Below are 21,856 nucleotides of genomic sequence, written 5' to 3' on the forward strand. Positions count from 1 at the left end.
ATCTATTTTTTTGCACCAGCGTATTTCAGTGTTTCTAGAGCTGAAAGTGTTAACAGTCTTTAACCTCTTTGATAAACTGCATCCTCAGCATCGCCCCAGAACTAGCTGAACTTTGAAGACGCCTTAAAGATGTTGACTGTAATAATGGATATTCCCTTACAGTACATGATCATGTTGGAGTCGTTTGTTGTATAGTTCTGCACTGTAATCAAACAAGGCACTGTGATTAGCAGCAGGGCTGGGTCCTACAGTCAGGTTATAAATAGAGAAGTGTTGAGAGGGGGATAAAGTCACTTTCTTGTGGTCTACAGTACATGTTGAAAGGAGAAAGGACACTAGCTTTATGAACATCAATCAGATATTATATTTTAAATAGAGCAGCTAGCAGTGTTTTTGTGGAGATGCACATAGAAGAGGATGCGTATGAGGTCAGTATTTTTATGTTTTTTGTAGACCATTCAATTAACCAACCCAACGCCCTTGCACACACACAGTACCTGCAACAGTTTCAGCAGCAACTGGCTGCATCTCCAGCCTGCAGGGAGGGACACTCACTTGAACTGTTGGTGTTCCCTGGAGCTGCGGATCTTGGAGGAGAACCTCTCGGCCAGCTTGTCTAAGCTGCGGGAGTATTCCAGTTCAATCTCTGACTTGCGGCGGAAGAACTCCTGCAGGTCCTGCAGCAGCTGGATCCGAGACTCAGACTGTTGCTCCAAACATTTGAACTGCTCCACCAGCTGGTTACGGATCTCTGTGCATCGAAACACCAAACAAAGAGCATATTAGAGGCCTGTTTGTTCTGCTGTCACAACATTGCACAACATTCTCAAAAACATATCATGATGAGACATCATTATTTTTCTCAGATATTCTTCTTCGACAAACCATATATTGGTACATTTTTTTCTACATTGACACATACTGAAAGTGTTTGATTCTGATTGAAGACAAATATGTTAAGAGGAATTAAACACTACAGGTTATATAAATATAAAGAAAGTAGAAACACTCGTTAACACTATGAAGCAATCCAAAAAGGAATTGTTCGAAACACAACATGATGACTCATCTTTAGAAACCTGCTGACTTAAGACTTACATACATAGTTATAGTTAATATCAGTTTTGATACACTCATTAGGATGAGACTTTTTGCACTACTCAAAATGTGCACTAATAATATTTAAAGGGAAAATACATGTAAAGCTTAAACTTGTCTTACATTTGTGAAAAAGCATTAAAAGCACAACATGTGATGTCACTCCGTGCAGTCCTGCAATCATCTACAATCTTCACACACTTTTGGTGAATGCAGTGAATCATCATGAAATGCAATGTTCTGAGCTTTGTTCATTATACTCTTCAGATCATCAGCAGCACAAAGCCTCTTGCTGAGCGTGGGAATGACCACTGAAACTCCATGCCAGGCTGTAAAGTGACGGTTGAGTGTAGGTCTGTGAGATCAAACTGATTTATTGAGAAACGAATGCACTCCCCCACTTGGAGCGAGTATAAGGGTTACATTTCGCCTTAAGAAGACGCTGCCAGGCAGACTACAGATCCTTCATGCCAGTAGAAACCCAGGAGAGAAACCCGAATCCTCTTTGTAGTGCTGTCATCAGCATGCCTTCACTCAGGAAGAGAGAAAGGCCTATTTTGCAGAACAGAAATGCAACCTGATGGAAGAGGCTACAGCAAACAGGATGAGTGGTGTCACTTCCCATGGGAAGGAAAACTCCCACTAATGAGCATCTCTTATTAGAAACCAAAATGTTGTTTGATCATCTCATATAAAAGAGGTTTTGTTATCACATACAAAACACTGCCTCAGTGCAGTGTACTGTGTCAAGTGTAAAAAGAAATGACAAGAATCCAAGATTACAGAACACCGAGCGGCGCTTCATCAAAGCACCTTCATGCTTTCAGTGTTTATTCTTGGTATCTTTAGGAACTTTGTGATGATAAAAGTGTGTATATTGTATGTGTAAGTCCTTCATTTAAAGCAATAGGAATACACAATCGTGTTATGTGCTGCAGAGAATTTATTTCCACCATTCCTAAATATTTGTTTGTCTTCAAAAAGTCTTCATGGCCATGCACTTGAAAGCGGCAGTTGAAAAACGGACTTCCTAAATCTAAGTCATTGCATGTTGTAACATCCTTGAGTTACATTCATGAGTCATTGAAAGGACTAAGGATAGATTTATACATGAGCCATGGCAGCACCACTCTGCCAGGCAGATGAGCCGCTGACTGAATGGTGAAACCACTGCAGCGACACAGACTGTGTTTCCATAATGTCGGGGGTGTGATTTGGTCAGCCAAGCCCTCCTTGTGGATGCATGCAGACTCACACTGCCATCACTTTGAATTGCAACAGTGATGCTGTGGGGGCAAGCCTTTTTTCTCCCTGTGATGTCGTGCCGCCTGGCCTCTGCCTCGAGCGGCATGCTTCACTCTGTGGTTAACCATTGTCCCAGCTCTCCCCTTCACCCGGGGGCCTCCCTTTCCCTCTCAGCTCTGAGGGCTTAAAGCTCAGTTTTTAGTGGGACATACCACTTAACTTCTTCAATCCTGACAGAAATACTTTCCCAAAGATGCAGTTATGTTCCTTGTTTGATGTGTTTTTTTTGAGTGTGCCAAAGCAGACGAGCCAAGAGAAATGCCCCAGGAAAATGTGACACCAATGTGCATGAGTGAAAAGGAGGACTTTTGAAAACATTCTTTCACAAAAGGGGAACTCTGAACCACCAGCTGCAGCTCTGCATTTGACAGATGAGTTGGAAAAATAGGTCATGCACACCAGCAGTGTGCCCTTCCCTCTCAGGAACCAAGAGAAACTGGAGAATTATTCCCTAAGTACTCCCAGCTCTTTGAGTGGGTTCAATGGCTGTGGATGTAAAAGATCTGTGAGGAGAATGTTTATGTAGTCCTGAAGTGAAAGTGAAAAAGACTGATGTTCATAATTGCCTTTCCTTGATTTGCCATGTAAACAAATACAATGACCACGGTTTATGGCATAGATAAAACTCTCAGTTAGGATTCTGATTATTAGTGGGGCAAACCACAAAACATCAAGTGCTTCAAAAGATTAATGTTTGATATTTAGGATCTTTCATTTTCTATATTATCTGTATATCCTTAGCATAAAGGTCTTTGTATCTGCACCCACAGCCTCATTCCTTGCTTCCTTTCTGACATGTATGTAGCAAGGCTTTGAACCACAAATTAAAATGCTACAGTAAACATGGATGCCCCACTTTCAGCTTATCAGCTCCCTTCTCATTTCAACAGAAAGATGAATCTAGATAGGTCACATAATACAATCCCATACGCGAACATCACTGAATGTATAGAATGAAAAAATAACTAGCAGCCAGTTAGACTATTAAAGTATTAGTGTGTCATGTATTAAAAAGCAAAACAGTAAATGTATTATTATTGTTATTGACCCCATTATTTCAAACTGTGTCTGAGAACAATCTGAGTTGATTTCAAGGCAAATTCTCAAAGTCCTGGTGGGATTATTTGGGCATCCTACCAAAGAAACGATGTATTTGATTCAAAGTGATTAAATTAAACATTCATGTTGTTGCTTGATTACACATGAAGCTATAATTGGTGGCAGACCTACTGCGTTTTGCCTCTATGTCTTTCTATTTAAAGATGAAGCCATCTGCTTTTTCTTTTTTTGTGGAGAACCGAGTTGGGGGTTATCTTCAGATAAAAAGGCCGATGGAGAAAAGGGGGATGAGGAGCAGCATAAATATGTTCAAAGTCTGGTGGGATCATCCAAAACAAGACCACAATTATTTGTCTGGATGATGATTTAATCATTTCAAGCTTTATAACAGGCTATAATTGAAGGACCTTGTGACAGTATCATATAATTAGATGGTGTCTTGTGTAATTGAGCTTATTGTGGACCTTTTGCTTCTAGTTCTGTTATATGAAATGGAAAATGGGGTTTCTGTATCATTCTAGTCGTTTCCCATAACAAAGAAAAAACAGCTTCTGAGCTGTTTATTATTAGGCTATAATTATAAAGTACACTGCCTCTCCCTCTAAACCTTGCAATACTGTTTAGTAAAAGCAAAAGTAAGTCCCAAAAGCTGAAATAATCAAAATACAAATTAGTAATCAGTGTCTTTCTGTGATACTAAACTAATGATGGAGCAATATTTTTGCAAGAGTTGTCTGCCGACCACTGGGATTTAGTCCGTACGGACCATAACAACAATTCTTTTAGTGGAGAGCATGTTGGGATGAAAGAACGTTTTTTTGTGTGCATTCATGCAAATTGTATCATCAATTTAAGATCTTAGGCGAGTCTGATTATCTCGCTGAGGTCAATAGTCATAATGTTCTGCACAGTGGTTCATTACTGCTGCTCTGTAAATTATAGCTTCATTATGAAATGTACTGTATATGAGAGCACACAGTATTAATTCATGACATTCCCAACCTCGAGTCCATACATCACCGTTATAGCCCTAACCCTTCCACTGGACACCTGCTTTACAATATAATTGCCCTACACCGTTTGAGGACAGGAATTGAAAGCTCAGTGAACACTTGTCTCCTCACAGCACAGGAAACCCTCTGAAAACAATACTAGAATGTTGGAGATCCCTAAACTTTGACCCTTAGAGACAAAATCCTGCATTGGCAGCTGTGTTACCGCCTAGTATGGTTGGTGAAAACTCTCTACTGTTGCACTCCACCCAATATCATATGTGAGCTGAACTCCTTCAAAATGTCTGTATAGCATTTGATTAACAGAGCAAGTAAGCTTCAATCATTAAAATGCACTATGGAAGTATTAAGAGACATTTTTGAATGATGAATAGAACTAAATATTTTTTGGCTTAGGCTATTGGGTTTTTTGGACCTATTTACCAAGCACAGAACAGTCCTTGTCCAGCTGTGAAAGTTCAGAGAATCTGTGTTTGGCTGGAGTTTAGGGTTGTTTTTATTGAGTGATTCCATATATTGGTTATTCTAAATGAAAAAAGCAAAACTCTTGGAGCTCTCAGAGTGCTTTGTCAGATCTTACAAAAAAGTACAAGTATTTTGCATCTGAAATGTAAAGTTTTCTTTCTGGCCCATGCTACATCCTGCCCATAAGACATTTTCTGTGATGGTGCAGACAAACAAACAAACAAAAAACCTAACCTAAGATTTAACAAAGGCGGTGTGCCATATTTTGTAAAAAAAAAATAGCGTTTGGAAAGTTGGACAGGCAAAAAAAGCCTCTGCTATACAAACAAAAAAACATGTTATAATCCAGAAAGAGTTTTGCCTCCTCTGTTCAACTTAATTTGTAATATGTTTTTTTTAAATTATTTTTTGTTTGCCTTTATCTAAATGAATGTCCTTTTTCTCAGCACTTAAAAAAGGTATAATTGCCTCTGATGTACGACAGACAGATTTATGGGCTGAGAACAAGACGTTGCTTATGAGGTTATACAAATAAAATCTGTGCCTCCTTCTGGAGTCAATCCAGGAGACTCGTGGTGAAGCACTGTTGCAGCATTTTCCTGCAAGTCTGCTGTTTAAGAGGGCCATGTGATGTCTTGACGCAATGAAGTCAAGATAACATGGAGTGCAGTGAGTAAGAGGGATTTTCTGCAGAGCATCCCGGGGGCAGCAGGGGAAGCCAGGCTGCCAGAGGAGGAGCAGGAAAGATGGATTGTTTTACTGCAGCGCAATGAGGGTAAAATATAATCTCGCAAATAGTGGGGTTTCAGTGGAATGTTGTGCCTTCTTTACGAATGATTGCAGCTATGTCTAGCATACCTGCGAGTGATTGAATGACTCAACAAGAAGCAGTCATTCCTCTTCGTGTTTTAAGATATTGGTGCAGTCAGAGTGGAGGAAAGAACTTCATGTCGCAGTGTAATGGAGATCAATTATAAATCATAACCAGCCTCACAAGGTATTAAACACTTTGAAAATCACATCCTTGGGCATTCACATCAGCATGCACTGCAGTAACACACGCATACACACCAGACACAAGTCCTTCAGAGCCAAATATTTCCTAACCTAATCCCCAACTCAGCTCTGCAGTATCTGGGCTCTACACTGCAGAGACAAATTCACATGAAAAGCAGACACACATACAAACATAACCCTTATCCAGACCTCTATTCATCCCCTCTGTTCATTAATAACTTGTATTATTCATTAGACTCATAATACAAGTTCCAGTCGTTAAATTAATCCCCCATTTCTTGGTTCGTTTTAAGTCCCCTAATGATTAATGCAATTTTTTGATTCACAAGGGCACATCCCCGATGTCAGTGCAGGCTCTTCTCTGTCTGTCTTTATCTTGCCTGTTACCTCCTTACCCCTGACTGCTGCAGCACATGTACTGAAAGATAAGACAACAGGATCTGCAACCAATCAATGGCTGAGCAGAGGTGAACCAACAGAGCGTCTGACAGCAAGATGTCAGCTGTCAGTCTCTAGATCGTCCCTCACTCTTAATCTTCCCCTCCTAATTATCTGCTGATTTATTCGATTTTCTACTAGATGTTCTGTCAAACAAAAAATCAATCAAATGAGCTTATCTAATGCATGGTTTCCCCTCACTTGCCTCTAAATGGAAAGGAAAGCTATTTAGGTAACTGCTTCTTGTCATGAAAAACAATCTGTTACAATGAGCTTGTTGATAAAGAGCTATTTTGTACGAGCCTCGAAAACAATGATAAACGCTAAACCCCACTGCTTTGAAGGAAACTTCCAACACATGATGACAGTGAAATAAACTTTAACGATCAGTTGTTGCTCTGCTTCACAGTGCAAATTATCGCTGGCTGAAATTGATTTCCTCTCTGGTGCCTGTGTCGCCGTCACGTGTCTGCACATTATACGAGTCTGATGCCTCAGAGAAGCACAAGCGTTTCAACTACATCCGGAAACGTGCCCTTTCCGAGTCTAGCTGTCCATCATTGCCGTTTCCAGGATCCAACTCTGCAGGACCAGGGTGAATGGTGTCTCCATGGCAACACAGGCGTGAACCAGTCCCCGGGGAGCAGCTTATCAGAGGAGAGGTGGAGTCTGATGGATGTGGACAGGTGGAAGCATTGAGTGAGGATGCACGTACGACATGGTTTACGTATGTAAAGCTGATGAGGTTCCCACTGATGAAAGCGATCAAACTGATTTCACTATTTCCTCCTGAACACTGATTGCATTGAATTCAAATAAAATACTTCCAGCGCATATGGTTATCAGAAATACAATGGACGTTTTAAATGACTCAATTGATCCTATTAATTATAAAGTAGTGTGTGATCCAAGATTACCACAAGGACAGCTCTTCACTTTCTCAAAGTAGGTGGAATAGAGTAAAGTTCAGTTGAAATAAGATTGAGAGAGAATAAAGCCTCTCCTTATGCTCTGCACATTCTGGGGGACACCATCATTACAGTCAACTGTGAAATAGAAATAAACCTATACTGTTTATCATAAAGAATAAATAGCATAGAGGGTTGCTGTTTATTTTTACGTTATATTTTTTACTAATCTAGCAATGAAATACAACACCTTGGGCTTTAAGGGAAATGAATCATTAGTTGATGTTCTACAGTAACTAAATCAATAAAGTAACAAAATGCCACAGTTTTGTGTAAAATAATGAACCTGTGCCATATGCTTCTATTTCTACCATCAGTGGTGGGTGAGAGGGATTTGTGAGCTGCAAATAGGTACGCTTTTTAATTATCTAAAGTCTATAGTGGGACCTGTGAATCATGGGTGCATAATAAAGTTAATTTAGCAGGTCCCATGCCTGCACTAGAAGAGCTTAACTAATTAGTATATCAAATAGTCAGTTCTTTTTTTAACTCCCTGTTTCCTCTGTTTCTAAGGTTACAGTCTCTCAGCAGGAAGTATGTTTTAATTTGTTTCTTTCCTGTATCAACTATTGCTTCATCTCACCATGAATGCTTGTTGGGTAATGAAGTCAAATAATGTCATAATTCCCTTTAATTTTTAGATTTAATTGTATTCCCTTCATCTGTGTTATTCAAAGCTGGTAAGTCGTAGGCATTGTGGTACTTTATTGTCCTTGAGACCCAATGAATTTCTGGAGATACACTTATGAAACTTTATTTTGAATGCTTAAAAAACAAAACACGAATAGAGTCATAATCACTTTCAAATGAGGTCAAAGTAATTTCTCGCACACAGAGCATGATGGCAATATTTACCAGATACATTTTCTGCTGTTTGTGTCAATATCCAATTGCGAACATTATGTATATCTTCACAACTAAAGGCAAAATACATTTAGGAGAACATTTAGTCCCCCTGCAAACAGCAGTGCATTACTCGACTCATAACACAATCATGCTGTGGACAGCTACACTTCTCCAGACAGTATTCTTTCAGCACACAAGACTGAAAGCAAAGAGAAGTGAAATCATGCACTGTCTGGCACCAAATAACTAATAAAAGGAAACTGTTTTTCTGTCTCAATGAACCCTTGTCTACTTCATCAATGCCAGCACACAAACAAAAAAACTATTCTGAGCCTGTTTTAAATGATAATCCATGGCTGGCAGATCACCCGTTTTATGAAAGGCTGATTATCTACTGAGTTCTTGTGAAATGGACAGAACAAACTCTCAATTTCTTAAGTGACAGCTGCATCCATCATTCTGAAATTACAGACACCAAAACAGAGACAGCAAAGTCAGGAGGACTCTGATACAAAACGATTGTATAGTGCATAATGTGGTACAGTATGGCAGGAAAGTGTTTGAAGGGTTACGATAACAGGTGATGTCTACACTTGTTGCCACATTTGCTAATATATTGTACATCTTTGATAGAGACAAAAGAAAAATTAACATAAGATAATGAAGACTTGTTGGCTCTTATATTACCATGAGAAATATACATTTTGTTCCTGTTAATAAAACATAATGTGGTCCATAAAGAATAGTTCAATGTGCTTACTCACTTTTTCACAGAGATTTGATGAGAGGATTGATCCCAACCTTATATGTGTATTTTAAGTATTAGGCTAACTTAGCTTAGCAAAAAAACTACAAACAGGAAGGAGGGGCAAGAAAAAGGTATTGTGTGAATAGTTATAACGTGTTTTTTAGTGACCTTTATATGCAGAAAGGACAGAGCGAGGCTAGCTTTCCTCGTGTTTCAAAACTAACACACCAGATATGTTTAAACCTTTTCATCTATCCATCGGCATGAAAGTGAATATGAGTTTTATTCAAACTTCTCCTTTAAGACCAAGTGTATATAAATAGAATGAAATCACGCAATCTTAACTGAGTCAGCAACTTCAGCTGCCAGTTTGTTCGACTCGTCGCGACCAAGGCACACAAACAAACCAACCCAGTATATAACACAACATGTATTGGATCGTAAAATAAACAAGCTGTTGCAGAACATATTATTCTGTCTAAATCGATAGAAGATTTCCGCGTAAATGTTCTCTCACTCAGCAGCAGGTTTGCCAAACAAGCTGCCGGTGAGTCAGTGCCACCACTTCTCTCCTACACTGTTCGTTTTTACACGGACAGCTACATGCTGCCCAGCAGGATGCTAATAGCTACCTAACATCACATCATGATGGTACATCTGATGTCTTTTGATGCCATTTAGACACATTTTCAGCATCTCATAACCAACATATTCAGTGCCAGTAATAAGCCTATCATAAGGTATTTCTTCAATGTTGGAAAGTTCGAATATACCACATGATGAGTAATCATTGGTGCTTTGCCAAATAAAATAAAAGAACTGTAATTAGTTTTAAGCATTAACCTCAATCAGCAGATCTGTCTGTAGCCTGGAGCATCAACAAACAGACCAACCTGGTGTCTCACGTAAATCTAATCAGCATTTAACCAAACTGGCAACACTTTTTCAGGTCTTTAGAAGGATCATTATATAACACGACACATCACACAGTATGTTCATTTTGATGTAAGTGATGACAGGTATGGTTTTAGACCACACTAGGTACACACTCCATGCAGAGCACTTACATATTGTCTGGTCAAATTTCTTTCAGGTTTTTATTAGGTTGGCTTAGAAGGTCACATTTGTTTTAAATTTAGTCTGGCAGAAAAAGGAACCGGCATAGACCAGCAAAAGAAAAAACCTAAACCCAGAGGTGTAAAGCCCACCCTTCCTTCTCAGTATCACCTCAAGTTTGTGTAAGTGTGTCAGTGCGTGTGCGTGTGTGCGTGTGTTTTCTGGAGGACACTAAAAAGAATATATCGAAGCAGTTGCCTGCAATCATTTCCAAGATCTGAGCTATAGTTTGAAGCTTGGATGAAAACCAAGGAAAGGCAAATTAACGCTGGTGTAATTTTCCTACATCAAGCCAACACGTGTTATCATTGATCAAACATTTATCTGCAAATTGCTGCAGGAAAAATACAACTTCTAAGGATCCGGTAAGACAGAAAATGAGAAGGCGTAAAACTGTGCTGCACTCGTGCAATGAATAAGAAATCTTTGCAGAGGGGGATTCAGGGAACACAGCCAATAGAACAGGCCACCTGCTGTACCTCACGTCAAAGTACAGTACGGCAAAAATATGTAAACAAAAGACCAATTTAATACAACTGAGCTGTGTGGAAGACAATGGAGTCAGAGTTATAGCCCGTGCATGTCATCACTGCCTCTCTCCACCGCTATCATCCTCTCTTTTTCTTAAGCGCCAACCAGTTAACTTATGGTCGCTGTTTGATATAATAAAACGTGATGGTTCAGTTCATCGTCGCTTTACTGATGTGGGAGTCTGAGTTTATACTGAAGGCATATTTCAGCCTCAGAATCTGGAGTGTAAATGTCAAACAGCTGCTGATGGTTGAGCCCAGAGGGCATCACTTCACAAGCTCCCTATTAAACTGGCAAACAGGAGGAGGCAGAGCTGCAGTCCAGCAACCACATGGTGGTAAGTTACAAAACAGAGTTTAAGCTCCTCAGTCAGGCTCTCTCTGTTCAGCGTACGAGCCCTCTCTTTTCACATGCTAATGCAGGTTCTGCCAGCTGAACAGCTTGAATAAAGTGAACACCATCTCCCAAGGTCCTTCAGAGACCTCGGCTTTGGCAGCCAGCCTCAAGGGTCGTCAAGAATTCATTAAGAGCTGTGTGTTAAGATTTAAGCAGTGGTTTGTTACACTGCAATAGAGGAAATATAACATTGTGCTTCCACACCTGCAGCCAATACATTTAAGGACACCTTTATTAATGTGAGCATATATATTGAAATAGCATATTGACTGGCAGCGTTTCTTTGTTGTTAAACTGCTGCTGAAACCAAGTTTTTTTTTAAATTGGATTTATTAGCCCATGCATAATAAAGCAACCCTGCGAACTTGTTATGACCCAATCAATGACACACTGATGATTTGGCCCCTTGTGCCATGTACACATTAACCATAAAGCAATAACTCACTGGAAGACAGGTGCAATTTCCAATCTGAATGTCATTACGGTTTGCTCACTGCCTGCTTCAATTCATAATATTTCCATTGTTGTGAGGTGGTGGATTGTGGGAGCAGAGCCCTCTGTGTCTGTAGGCATTGCAACACACCAGCTGTGAATGAGAAACAAGCAGCGTTCTCCATAAATTAACATTAACTTGGTCCTCACACACTTCAAGGGCCTTGACTAATGCAAAGAGGCAGCACACAGGGCCTAGCTCAATGAAACAAGAGTAATTCTCCCATGACACAGTTGGATCAAAGATAAATAATTGATGCCTGAATTACCAAAAGATGGCCTGGAGTAAAGTGGAAAGCAGCAGAATAAGATATAATACATTTTCTGAATGACCAGTGCACGCCACAAGACAGAACTGAGGTTATAGAGCCACAGAAAGTCTAGGAGGTAGCAGCGTATATACAAAGAAGAATGTGCCTAAAGAGGAATCCTACAAAGCCAAACGCTCTGAGCATCTAAAGGTCCGGACTGGAACATGACTCGGGGGATGATCAGCTGAAGCCCCAGAGGCGTAACATTAGTGAAACCACAGAGAGTAAGAGTGCTATAATGGGGCCTTCAAACTGAACCCTGGCTCCACTTGGAGAAATTACTGCTCATAACCAGTCTACTCTGCTTGTATGTGCAGTATGCCATTTCACTTTCAAACTAGACAGCAGAATTCATTTAATGCATATTTGTATTCAGCTTAAAAGGATTCTGAAATATTGTCACAGGTTAAGGAGTCTATGAAGACACAAGTCACAGAGTGTTTGATCCATGTTGCCAGGTGGAGACAGTCAATCACTATGAATCAAAGGCAGAACGTGAGTGGAGTGTGATCAGCTGAATTAACCCACATTGAAATCACACACGCCATTACAGGACACTGAATATTAATAAATTGAATGCATTAAATCTAGCACCCTACATTTGAGCCTACCACAACATCCCCAGTTAGCAACATAAATGGCCTAAATGTAAAACAATTAGTTGCACTGCACTGATTTAAAACAGGGATCATTTTACCCAGCAATAAAGCTGCAGAAAATAAAGCTAACACTCATTGTGATAAATCAACATCAGCACAAAGAAATCCGTTTGGCTGATGTTGAATTAATGACAATCCTTGTCACACGAGATACAGACAAAAATAAGGGCTAGGTTTTTCCCTAGCTCTGATCCTCTTGTCATTGGGTTGACTGTCACGGTTTACCATATTTATCATATTGGGGAGAGTCAATCAATGCATGCTCTCTGGTTTAACGCTAATCCAGAGATGGAAAGCAGTATATTACAGGAATAAAAAGAACAACACAAATACAGGGAAGTCAGGCTGACAAACAGGCTGTTGGATGGGCAGCCTATGCAGAGACAATGCACACAGAGCGGACACACACATCACATCCACACCGCACCTTTCACTTGGGTCTCATAGTCCGCTATGATCTCCTTATCCTTCTTGTATTTCGTAGAAGACATCCTGCCACGGGTTTTAGGGTTACACCCTGTTTGTCGAGGACTGTCTTGGGTCTGAGGTGATGATCTTGTAACGTTGCAGCGCTTTCCTCGTATTCTGTTCTAGTGGCCGTGCATTGAAGAAAACAAAAGCAATAATGTGTTGTATTTCCGCAGTCCGTTCAAAACACCCTATCAGTACATAAATAACACACGAGCAAAGTCCAATGTTGCATTATTGTCTTTTTCTGCTCGGGTTTTCCCTCAGGCAGGGGAACCAAGTCCTCCTCCTCCTCCTCCTCCTGGTACCAGTCCACTCAGTAGCTTCAGCCGGAAAAACAAAAGACACAAGCGAGCTCACAACTGTAATAACACCATGATGAAGAGAGCCGGGCGAACCATGGAGGTTTTCAAGCAGTCAAGACCCTGATTGTAGTAGATATTGTTAACGGAACATTAAGTAACATGCGCACGAGCATCGAGGCAAGCAGACACCATTCGCTCTGACAAATTGCGCTGCAGGGGAACAGGAATTTAAAAGATCGTCACGTGAGCCTCCTCATATTGTCAACCACCCCTTCTTTCCCCCGCCCACCCACCCTCTCTCTCTCTCTCTCTCTCTCTCTCTCTCTCTCCTCTCTCTCTCTCTCTCTCTCTCTCTCTCTCTCTCTCTCTCTCTCTCTCTCTCTCTCTCTCTCTCTCACACATACACACACCCACACCCACCCACACACACACACACACACACACACACACACACACACACACACACACACACACACACACACACATAGAAACACATAGACATTTAATATGTATGTAATCGTCGTCTCATCATCATTATCATCATCATCATCATCATATACTGTATCATACCTGTAGGCCTGTCATATTTATGTTTCCGGAGTTAAATAATCCTGACCATATAAGAACTTCCCCCTCTTCTGACTGCATTGCCATGGGAACCACACATTTGTACCTACATTTTCACCCTTCTGTTCATGAGTTGTGGCACATCGTAGCAGAGGTTGTGAAGGATAATCTCTGAAGCTCATGTATGAAACACCACTGATTCATTTTAGCCTATGAATGCACTGCTATGGTATTTGCATTGTTTTTTTAAAGGTTTAAAGGTCAATTGTCCTTTGTACCACCATTCATTGTTGCAAACAGGTATGTTGACATGCTTTCATTGCACCCTTTGTTTACCTATTCTTCTCTGTTGGTAGAGCTGAGGCTTCCTATCATAGATGATTAGCAAGAATATCATGGGCAGAAAAATGTCTTTAGCCTTGTACGCATTTAAAAGAGAATAAAAACGTACAAACTGTTGCAAATTATTGATGTGAAATATGAGCACAACCAAGATGAATCCATGACAATAATACTCTCAAAGTACTGTAAAGATATGCATTTGTATTTTATTTGTTAAATGGTTTGTGTCAAAAAATGAATCCGGCTTGTTCAGCTCTAGATGTGTTTCCTGCAGGGAAAAAGCAGATTTAAATGCATATCATGAAGCAGATTGTCAAAGTGTTGTACTGACGGGGGCTGAGCGTGTTTCCTGACAGATACTGTCATCTGGGTGCTTCATCGTGTTTTTAACAGTCCATGGGACTCGGTTTGTGCCTGTCACCTCAGTTTTTCTCAGCTCAAGAGGGAACAGGCTTTTGACTCACAGTGAGGTGACTCCAACCTGCAAACTGCCACACTGTAGAAGCCCTCTGCACTTCATTTCCATCCGCACCACAAAATATCATGCATAATTTCAAGCTGACAGGTGGGACGGCATTCGTAAGAAAATCAAACCAGGAATAATATCCACTTACACTTTATAAAAGCTTTAGGTTTTCAGTAATGGCTGCAAATGGCTAGTCATTCTTTTTGTGATTGATGGATTACATTAATGAACACATATTACGGCACTATCACGCCAGAGGATAACCACTGGCTTATAGTTTATTCATGAGTCTATTATGAGTTGTACTGTTAAGTTAGACAAAACAATGAAGATATTACATTGCACAAATTAGGTGGAACAAGTCAATCTGAGGTTCTCAATTAACATTTACAAAGATGAGAAAGATGTCTACAGTGATTATCTCAATCTAGGAATATCCATTCACACAAAGGTAGGTTATACCCTCATGTTTTACCAGTAACGGCATGAGAAATCAGCTTTGATATCTTTGCTGGGCTTGTGATGTACAAATATATTTTCTTGCTATTGAACACAGCATGCACAGCTGTCTTCTCAGGAGTAAAAGCCCCAAAGGAGTTTTTAGATGGGCACTATAACGTGTGTTTGTATCTGTGTTGTGTTCAGCAAGTCTTGATATGAAAGAGAGACAGCGAAAGGGTTAGTGACTTCCTGTGTTATGTGTCTCACTGCATCACAATGTATTTTGTATCTTTGCAGTTCCGGTGGTCTTAGTTGTTTGTTAGGCCTCATGTATCACCTGCACGTCTGAGGAGAGCAGACACTTGTGACACATCAGCTGTGACGGAGAGGCGTGCTGGAGGGCCAGAGTGACACTTGGGTGGATTCGGCTTTTGTTTGTGTTTACCACAGAAAAGTCAGTGGAGGTAACCTTTCTGCTGTCCCTTCATCCCTCCCACCGTCCCTCTGTTCCTCACCCTTACCTCTCTCATCAGGCATCTCAGGGGGGAAAGCCTGGGAACTGTGACTTCACTGTATTAATCGCACAAAGGTCCATTGTGAGATCCTTTTACTATTTATTTCTATAGAACAAGAGTGGGAACTGCTCTTGTTTCCAGACCCAATGTGTAAAACAAATCCACCCTGTGATACAGTCTGCATGGGCCTGAATGCTGTTATCGAATAGATAATCATTTATTAGGGGTGAGGCATGCAAATTAATGCAATATAGGTAAGCAACAGGTCTCCCTTGAAAAAGAGATCTATGATCTCAATGGGACCAATCTCGTTAAATAAAGGTTTGAAATTAAATGAAATGAAAAAACAGATTTGACATCACTTTATTAGATGTCAATGTCTACAGTTCACTTTTTACCTTTAAATTAAACATTGCATGTGGAAGTGTCTAGAGTTCATGCTGTGTGCTCTGAGATTTAAATTGAAGGTGATCCACTGAGTGTTTATCAAATCTGTGGGAAATAAGACAGAAGATAAGCCTTTAGCCTTTGTTTCTGATATTGTCCTTCTTCTTCAAACAGAGGAATCTTTGTACAGACATGTGCAACCCGTTCCAATAAATCTCATATAACCTTTTAAATGTAAAAGATCTTTGGCCTGTGGGAATCTTGAAATAGGCAGCATGTGAAACAGGTTCAGCACTGATACAGAAATATGTAATTGCAGCCGAATGGGATATACTTTCCATTATGCGATATAATCATGGAATAATAAAGTCAGCAAACTAAGAACATATACAACAAATGAGTGATCTTCGGGATCCCCATTAAAGTTGTGTAGTTCGACCGGCTCTACTTTCTGATAGCTGTAGTGATACATGTATTAGAAGCATCATAAAATGGCTTGAATGGCACATGACTGTGAACAAATATGAAGTGGATTTCAGGTTGTGTTCACTGTTATGTTTTCTTTCCTGTCAGTTAAAGGTTCTGAATACAGTATTTTGTAATAACTGATTGAAATTAAGAACTATGAAATGCAAAACACTGAAAAGCGCAGTCTGTATATTCTTTGGATGCCGTTTTACACTGTGGTTATTCAACAATTGAGCACTCACGCTGAGAAAGAGATGTCTAATTGATATGCACATTTCTTTCCAGAGAGGTATGTGTGGTGTCTAGACATTTGTGTTAAGTTAATTTATTTAGTTCAGTCCTTTTGTCTTTTGCTTTGTCTTGTGATTTCCTGTTTTATTTTGTAGTAACCTTTCCCTCTCGTTTCAGAGCATTCCTGCCCTTGTGTGTTTTTCCCTCCAGTGTGATTGTCAGCCCCTCCCTTAATTGTTGCCACCTGTGTGCCCTTACCTAATGTGTATATATAGTCTGCGTCTCCCTTTGTCCTGTGCCAGTTTGTCTTGTCTCGTCAAGCCTGCCAGTCATTCCTTGATCGTGTTAAGTATATTTTTGATAGACTCTTTTGGTTTAATTTTTGATAGTCCATGTAGATGTTTTTGTTTAGAGTTTTGATCCTCCAAGTGAGCGTTTTGTGTTTTGACCTTAATTAAAAGACCTTGTTAATCCTGACCTGTTTCTGGTGTTGTGCGTTTGGGTCCTGAGCCTTGTGACATTCTTAACAGTATGCTCCTATCGCTGCACATGTACTTCGAGCCTAACAAGTATTACCACACTGAGACGGATCTGAAGAATAATCTCAGTGAGGGTCCTCTCAACATTCAGGGAACATCCCAGTATGAAATCCCACAGGGTTTATCATACTGACAGCTTTGAGGATATTCCCTTATTCCCTGAATATCTTTTCTCTACATTGCATGTTACTACAGCTGAGGATAGAAGCATCTCCCCACTTCTGCCTGTATGGATAACACCTGAATTACACATAAGTCAAACAGGACTGTCTGTTTGATGTTCTGTCAAAGCAGCAAACCCAGGAATAGCTCTACTTTTTACTTTGCATTTATTTTCATTGTCAGCCACTGTCTTTGCTTATTTTTTGTGTTGCTAATGTGTTTATCATTGAGTCCTCAATAGTTTTGAAGAGTCTGCTCTGTGCAACCCTGGCCATCTGTTTTGCAATAATTTTTGTTCCCTGACATGAACACACGCCCACGTGTCTGTCATACTTCGCACTTACTAATAAGTTGGAAAAAATGAAGAAGTTGACCTGAATAAAGTTAGAAAAATTACAAGTAGTTTGTGTACAGTGTGGAGACATAACTCAAGAAAAGCTATGTTGTTCCTTGTCAGAAGAAGACTTGCAGATAAAACATTTAAGAAATATCCTTTCATCCTAATTAAGTGCTTTTAATTTAACAACAGCGGATTAGAAAACTGGTAAATATAAAAGCTTTTCTCTTTATTTTATCCACAGGTGTTTGCTAATACAAAATACAAAATCAAAGCTGTTTCTTCCACTGCCCAGAGGTTCAATTAATCACCCAAGGAAATGTAACACAGAGAAAAATACATGTTTTATTATCAACACTCTTACATAAACCAATCACAAATGGATATTATGGGAGACATTTAAACAGCCAAGATGCCTGAACTGCAAACGTGAGAGACTGCACTTTGTTTAATCTAAAATAACATCAATCACAGTTTATTTCGCTATAACTACTATTATACACAATTCAATAGTCACAATCTAGTTGCAAATTGTCACTATGAATAGACTTACTGATGTGATATAAATTAAATCTCCTATAGTAACAAGTGACAGGAACATTATTTGCTATTTTTTCCAGACTGGATGAATTAAAAGGTATACAAATCATTCATTTGAATATCAGGAGTCTCTTGCCCAAAATTGATTTACATTACATTGCATTTAGCTGACGCTTTTATCCAAAGCGACTTACAATAAGTTTTACTTCGGATATGGGTTGTCCTACATAAACCTAAAATCATCACACCCTCTGAAACAAATCACAAATTATTTGCTTTACAGATCTGATAGATGCACCAGGGGTGGAGGTGTGGCTATTTATCTCTCCTCTGACCTTGTGACTGAGCTAATTGTTGCTAATTCTATAGAGCCTCTACATTTTGAATGCATTTTTCATGAAAATAAATGCTTAACTATTGGTAGCATCTATTGGCCACCTTCTTCACCTGCAGAGTCTTTTAACCACATAATTGACACTATCAACTCCATTTCCTGCGGAAATGAAATAATCTTGCTTGGTGATTTCAACAAAAATTGGTTGGATAAATCATCTGAAAGAGAGAAAAAACTTTTCAGTAGTCTAAATGTTAAACAGCTAATTAATGAGCCAACTCGTATCACTCCTAGAACCCAATCTCTGCTTGACTGGATACTGGTGTCACACCCTGACATAATCTTAAAAGCTGGTGTCATGTCTGATTGCTTCAGCGATCATTCAATTGTTTATTGCATATGGAAAATCAAATTAATTAAACTGCCTCCAAAACTAGTCAAAATCAGACAATATAAAAAATGTAATGTTGATTTATTTATTAATTATGTTGTTGCCCTTAATTGGGACAGATTTCAACTAATACCTTTTGTACAAGATGCTTGGGATTTTCTGCATAAAGAGCTCACTGATGAACTGTCATGAACAAACATGCACCTGTGAGAACGGTTAAGGTCAAAGGTCAACATCTCCCTTGGATCAATTCTGAACTCCTCAGTCTCTTTAGGGAAAGGGATAAAGCATGGTCGATATATCGTCATTCAAGAAATATAGCCGATTGGGAAGTATACAGGCATCTTCGAAATCTCAGTAAAACCAAAACCCGAAATGCTAAATCCAACTACTATAAAGAATCTCTCACATCGGACTTTAAGAATCCCAAGCAATTATGGACTAAAATTAAATCTATTTTAAATAAATCAGGTAAACATTCTATTAATAAAATAAGAACTGCTGATACAATAATTCATGACCCATTATCCATTGCCCAAATATTTAATCAGCATTTCGCTAATGTATGTTCCACACTACTATCTGAGTCCTATTTGTCGACTGGTATTTCTAATAGTAACTCATACTGCAACAGTTCTTTTTCTTTTAAGAAGATTCTACCACACGAAGTTCATAATGCTATCACAGAATTAAAAGTGGATGGCAGTGCAGGACTCGATGGTATAGAAAACAGGTTCATAAAATTAACGTCCCATATTCTCATGTGCCCACTTGCTGATTTGTTCAACCTGTCTTTGTCCACCTGTGAGTTGCCAACTATTTGGAAATGTGCACGCATCATTCCACTCCATAAAGGTGGTGATTTACTTGATACAAATAATTATAGACCAATCTCTGTAAACTGTTCTATTTCCAAAGTTTTGGAGAAAATAATTTATAATCAACTGTCACATTATCTCAATACTTATAATATTTTATCTCCGGTTCAATCTGGCTTCAGGCCTAATCACTCCACAACAACTGCCCTACTTACATTTACGAATGACTTGTACTCTGCTGCAGATGATGGTGAACTCACAGGCGCCATTTTTATTGACTTGACAAAAGCCTTTGATTTCGTTGATCGATATCTGCTCTTGGATAAACTTCACGGCATTGGCCTTTCTAATAATACAGTGTTATGGTTTAACTCGTACCTTCACAATAGAAAATATTGAGTGGTTGTTAATAGAAAACAGTCTGACCTGTTGATCCAACAAAAGGGTGTAGCCCAAGGATCAACTCTGGGCCCACTTCTGTTTGCTATTTACATAAATTATTTACCTTCTTGTCTCATTAATTGTCGTACTCACCTTTATGCTGACGACACTGTCATATACATCCAAATCTGACTTTTCACAAATTCAGATCTCTCTTCAATCAGATTTTAATATCTTACAGGACTGGCTATCACACAATAAACTACTGCTCAACAAAACAAAATCTTATACCATGGTCTTTGGTACCAGGCAGAAGCTCAAATCCAAACCTAATGTAGTAATAAAATGTAAGGATGGCACTTCTCTGCATAAAGTTGATAGCTTTAAATATCTTGGTGTATGGCTAGACTCTGAACTTTCATTTAAACTACATATAAAGCATGTAATACAAAGTCAATTACGGAATCGGTATCGGTGTCGCTCTCACAATTGTTTTACGCTCAGTGTCCGAAAGAGAATTGCTTCTCAACTTATTCTTTCGATTATGGACTATTGTGATGTTGTCTACCAAAATGCACATAAATCAGATCTTGCTCCACTCAACATAGCCTACAATAGACTATGCAGATTTGTTCTTGGTTATCCTTTTTTTCGTACACATCACTGCACAATGTATAACCAACTTAAATGGCCTTCATTAAATGTAAGAAGACACATGCATTGGCTTCAGCTGATATTTAAATGCATTTATCTTAACTATCCCCCTTATTTAAAGCAGTATTTTGTACCCTACTCGCCAAATCATCAAGTTAGACACTCTGATTGATTTCTCTGTCCCCTCTGCAAAAAAATTGATTGGCAGAAGAGCGTTCATTTTCAAAGCCCCAACAGACTGGAATACTTTACCTGCTGCTATTAGATCTCTTGCATCATTGGGTATGTTTAAACATGCATTATCATCTCACTTTTAACTGGTCTGCACTTGTTATTGATGAAACTGATATTGATGAAACTGATTTGCTCGACTGTCTCTCAAATTGTAATGATTGTAATGATTGTATGTATTACTTGAATGTGTGTCATGTGTTGCCTTTTGGTTTATGTATGTCTGTAAGTTGTTGCTATTGTCGGGACCCCCTTGAAAACGAGATGGTGCATCTCAAGGGGTTTATCCCAATAAATACATTTCTATATACTGTATAGCCTAACTTGTTTTGCTGTCTCCTTTGTATGTCCTTTGATCAGTTTGCAAGGATAAGTTGGGTTTGGGTGATGTCTTTTCATGTAGGCTTCTATCTGTAGTATTATGTTCCTTAAATGTTTGTTGTTGAATGTTTGAAGGTGGATATTTTTTCTGTGTTGTCATAGAATGGCTAACTGTCCCTGGTTCTCCCACTTAGCTAAAAATATGATATCATGGCGCCCTCTGTCGACCACTTCGGGGAAACACGTAGAACTACCCGGAAGTAGTAGCCAGTGAACATGAGAAAAAGGAAATCAGGGGATTCTTGCTTTCAAAACAAAACCGCTTTTTTTAAACATAGGCTAAATTGTTTTGCTGGATACTTGCACATTTGCGAATGGTGGTCAAATTAACAAAGAAAGAAAGAAAGAAAGACTATGTTTATATGCATTGATTTTGCATGACCATGTATGATTTTCAGGATTATTTTTGATATTTAGTTTCCAGAAATGTGTATCT

The 21,856-nt window shown here is 39.2% G+C and overlaps 1 protein-coding gene across 3 annotated transcripts in view; it reads right to left on the reverse strand.

Annotated features, from left to right (window-relative positions):
* Positions 1 to 13,478, reverse strand: part of srgap3 (SLIT-ROBO Rho GTPase activating protein 3) — a 56,506-nt gene extending 43,028 nt beyond the window's left edge. For 2 of the 3 annotated variants that reach the window (XM_034223709.1, XM_034223708.1), the window contains exons 1-2: positions 12,890 to 13,470; positions 556 to 751 (exon numbers count right to left, since the gene is read on the reverse strand). In XM_034223709.1, the coding sequence (XP_034079600.1) occupies positions 556 to 751; positions 12,890 to 12,953 (260 nt within the window). In that variant the 5' untranslated portion in view covers positions 12,954 to 13,470. Of the gene's footprint in view, positions 1 to 555; positions 752 to 12,889 lie in introns of all 3 variants that reach the window. The other variant, XR_004569742.1, reaches the window with a different exon arrangement.
* Between the last annotated feature and the right edge of the window lie 8,378 nt (positions 13,479 to 21,856).

Source organism: Gymnodraco acuticeps, unplaced genomic scaffold (genome assembly GCF_902827175.1).
Source record: "Gymnodraco acuticeps unplaced genomic scaffold, fGymAcu1.1, whole genome shotgun sequence".
Classification (NCBI taxonomy): domain Eukaryota; kingdom Metazoa; phylum Chordata; class Actinopteri; order Perciformes; family Bathydraconidae; genus Gymnodraco; species Gymnodraco acuticeps.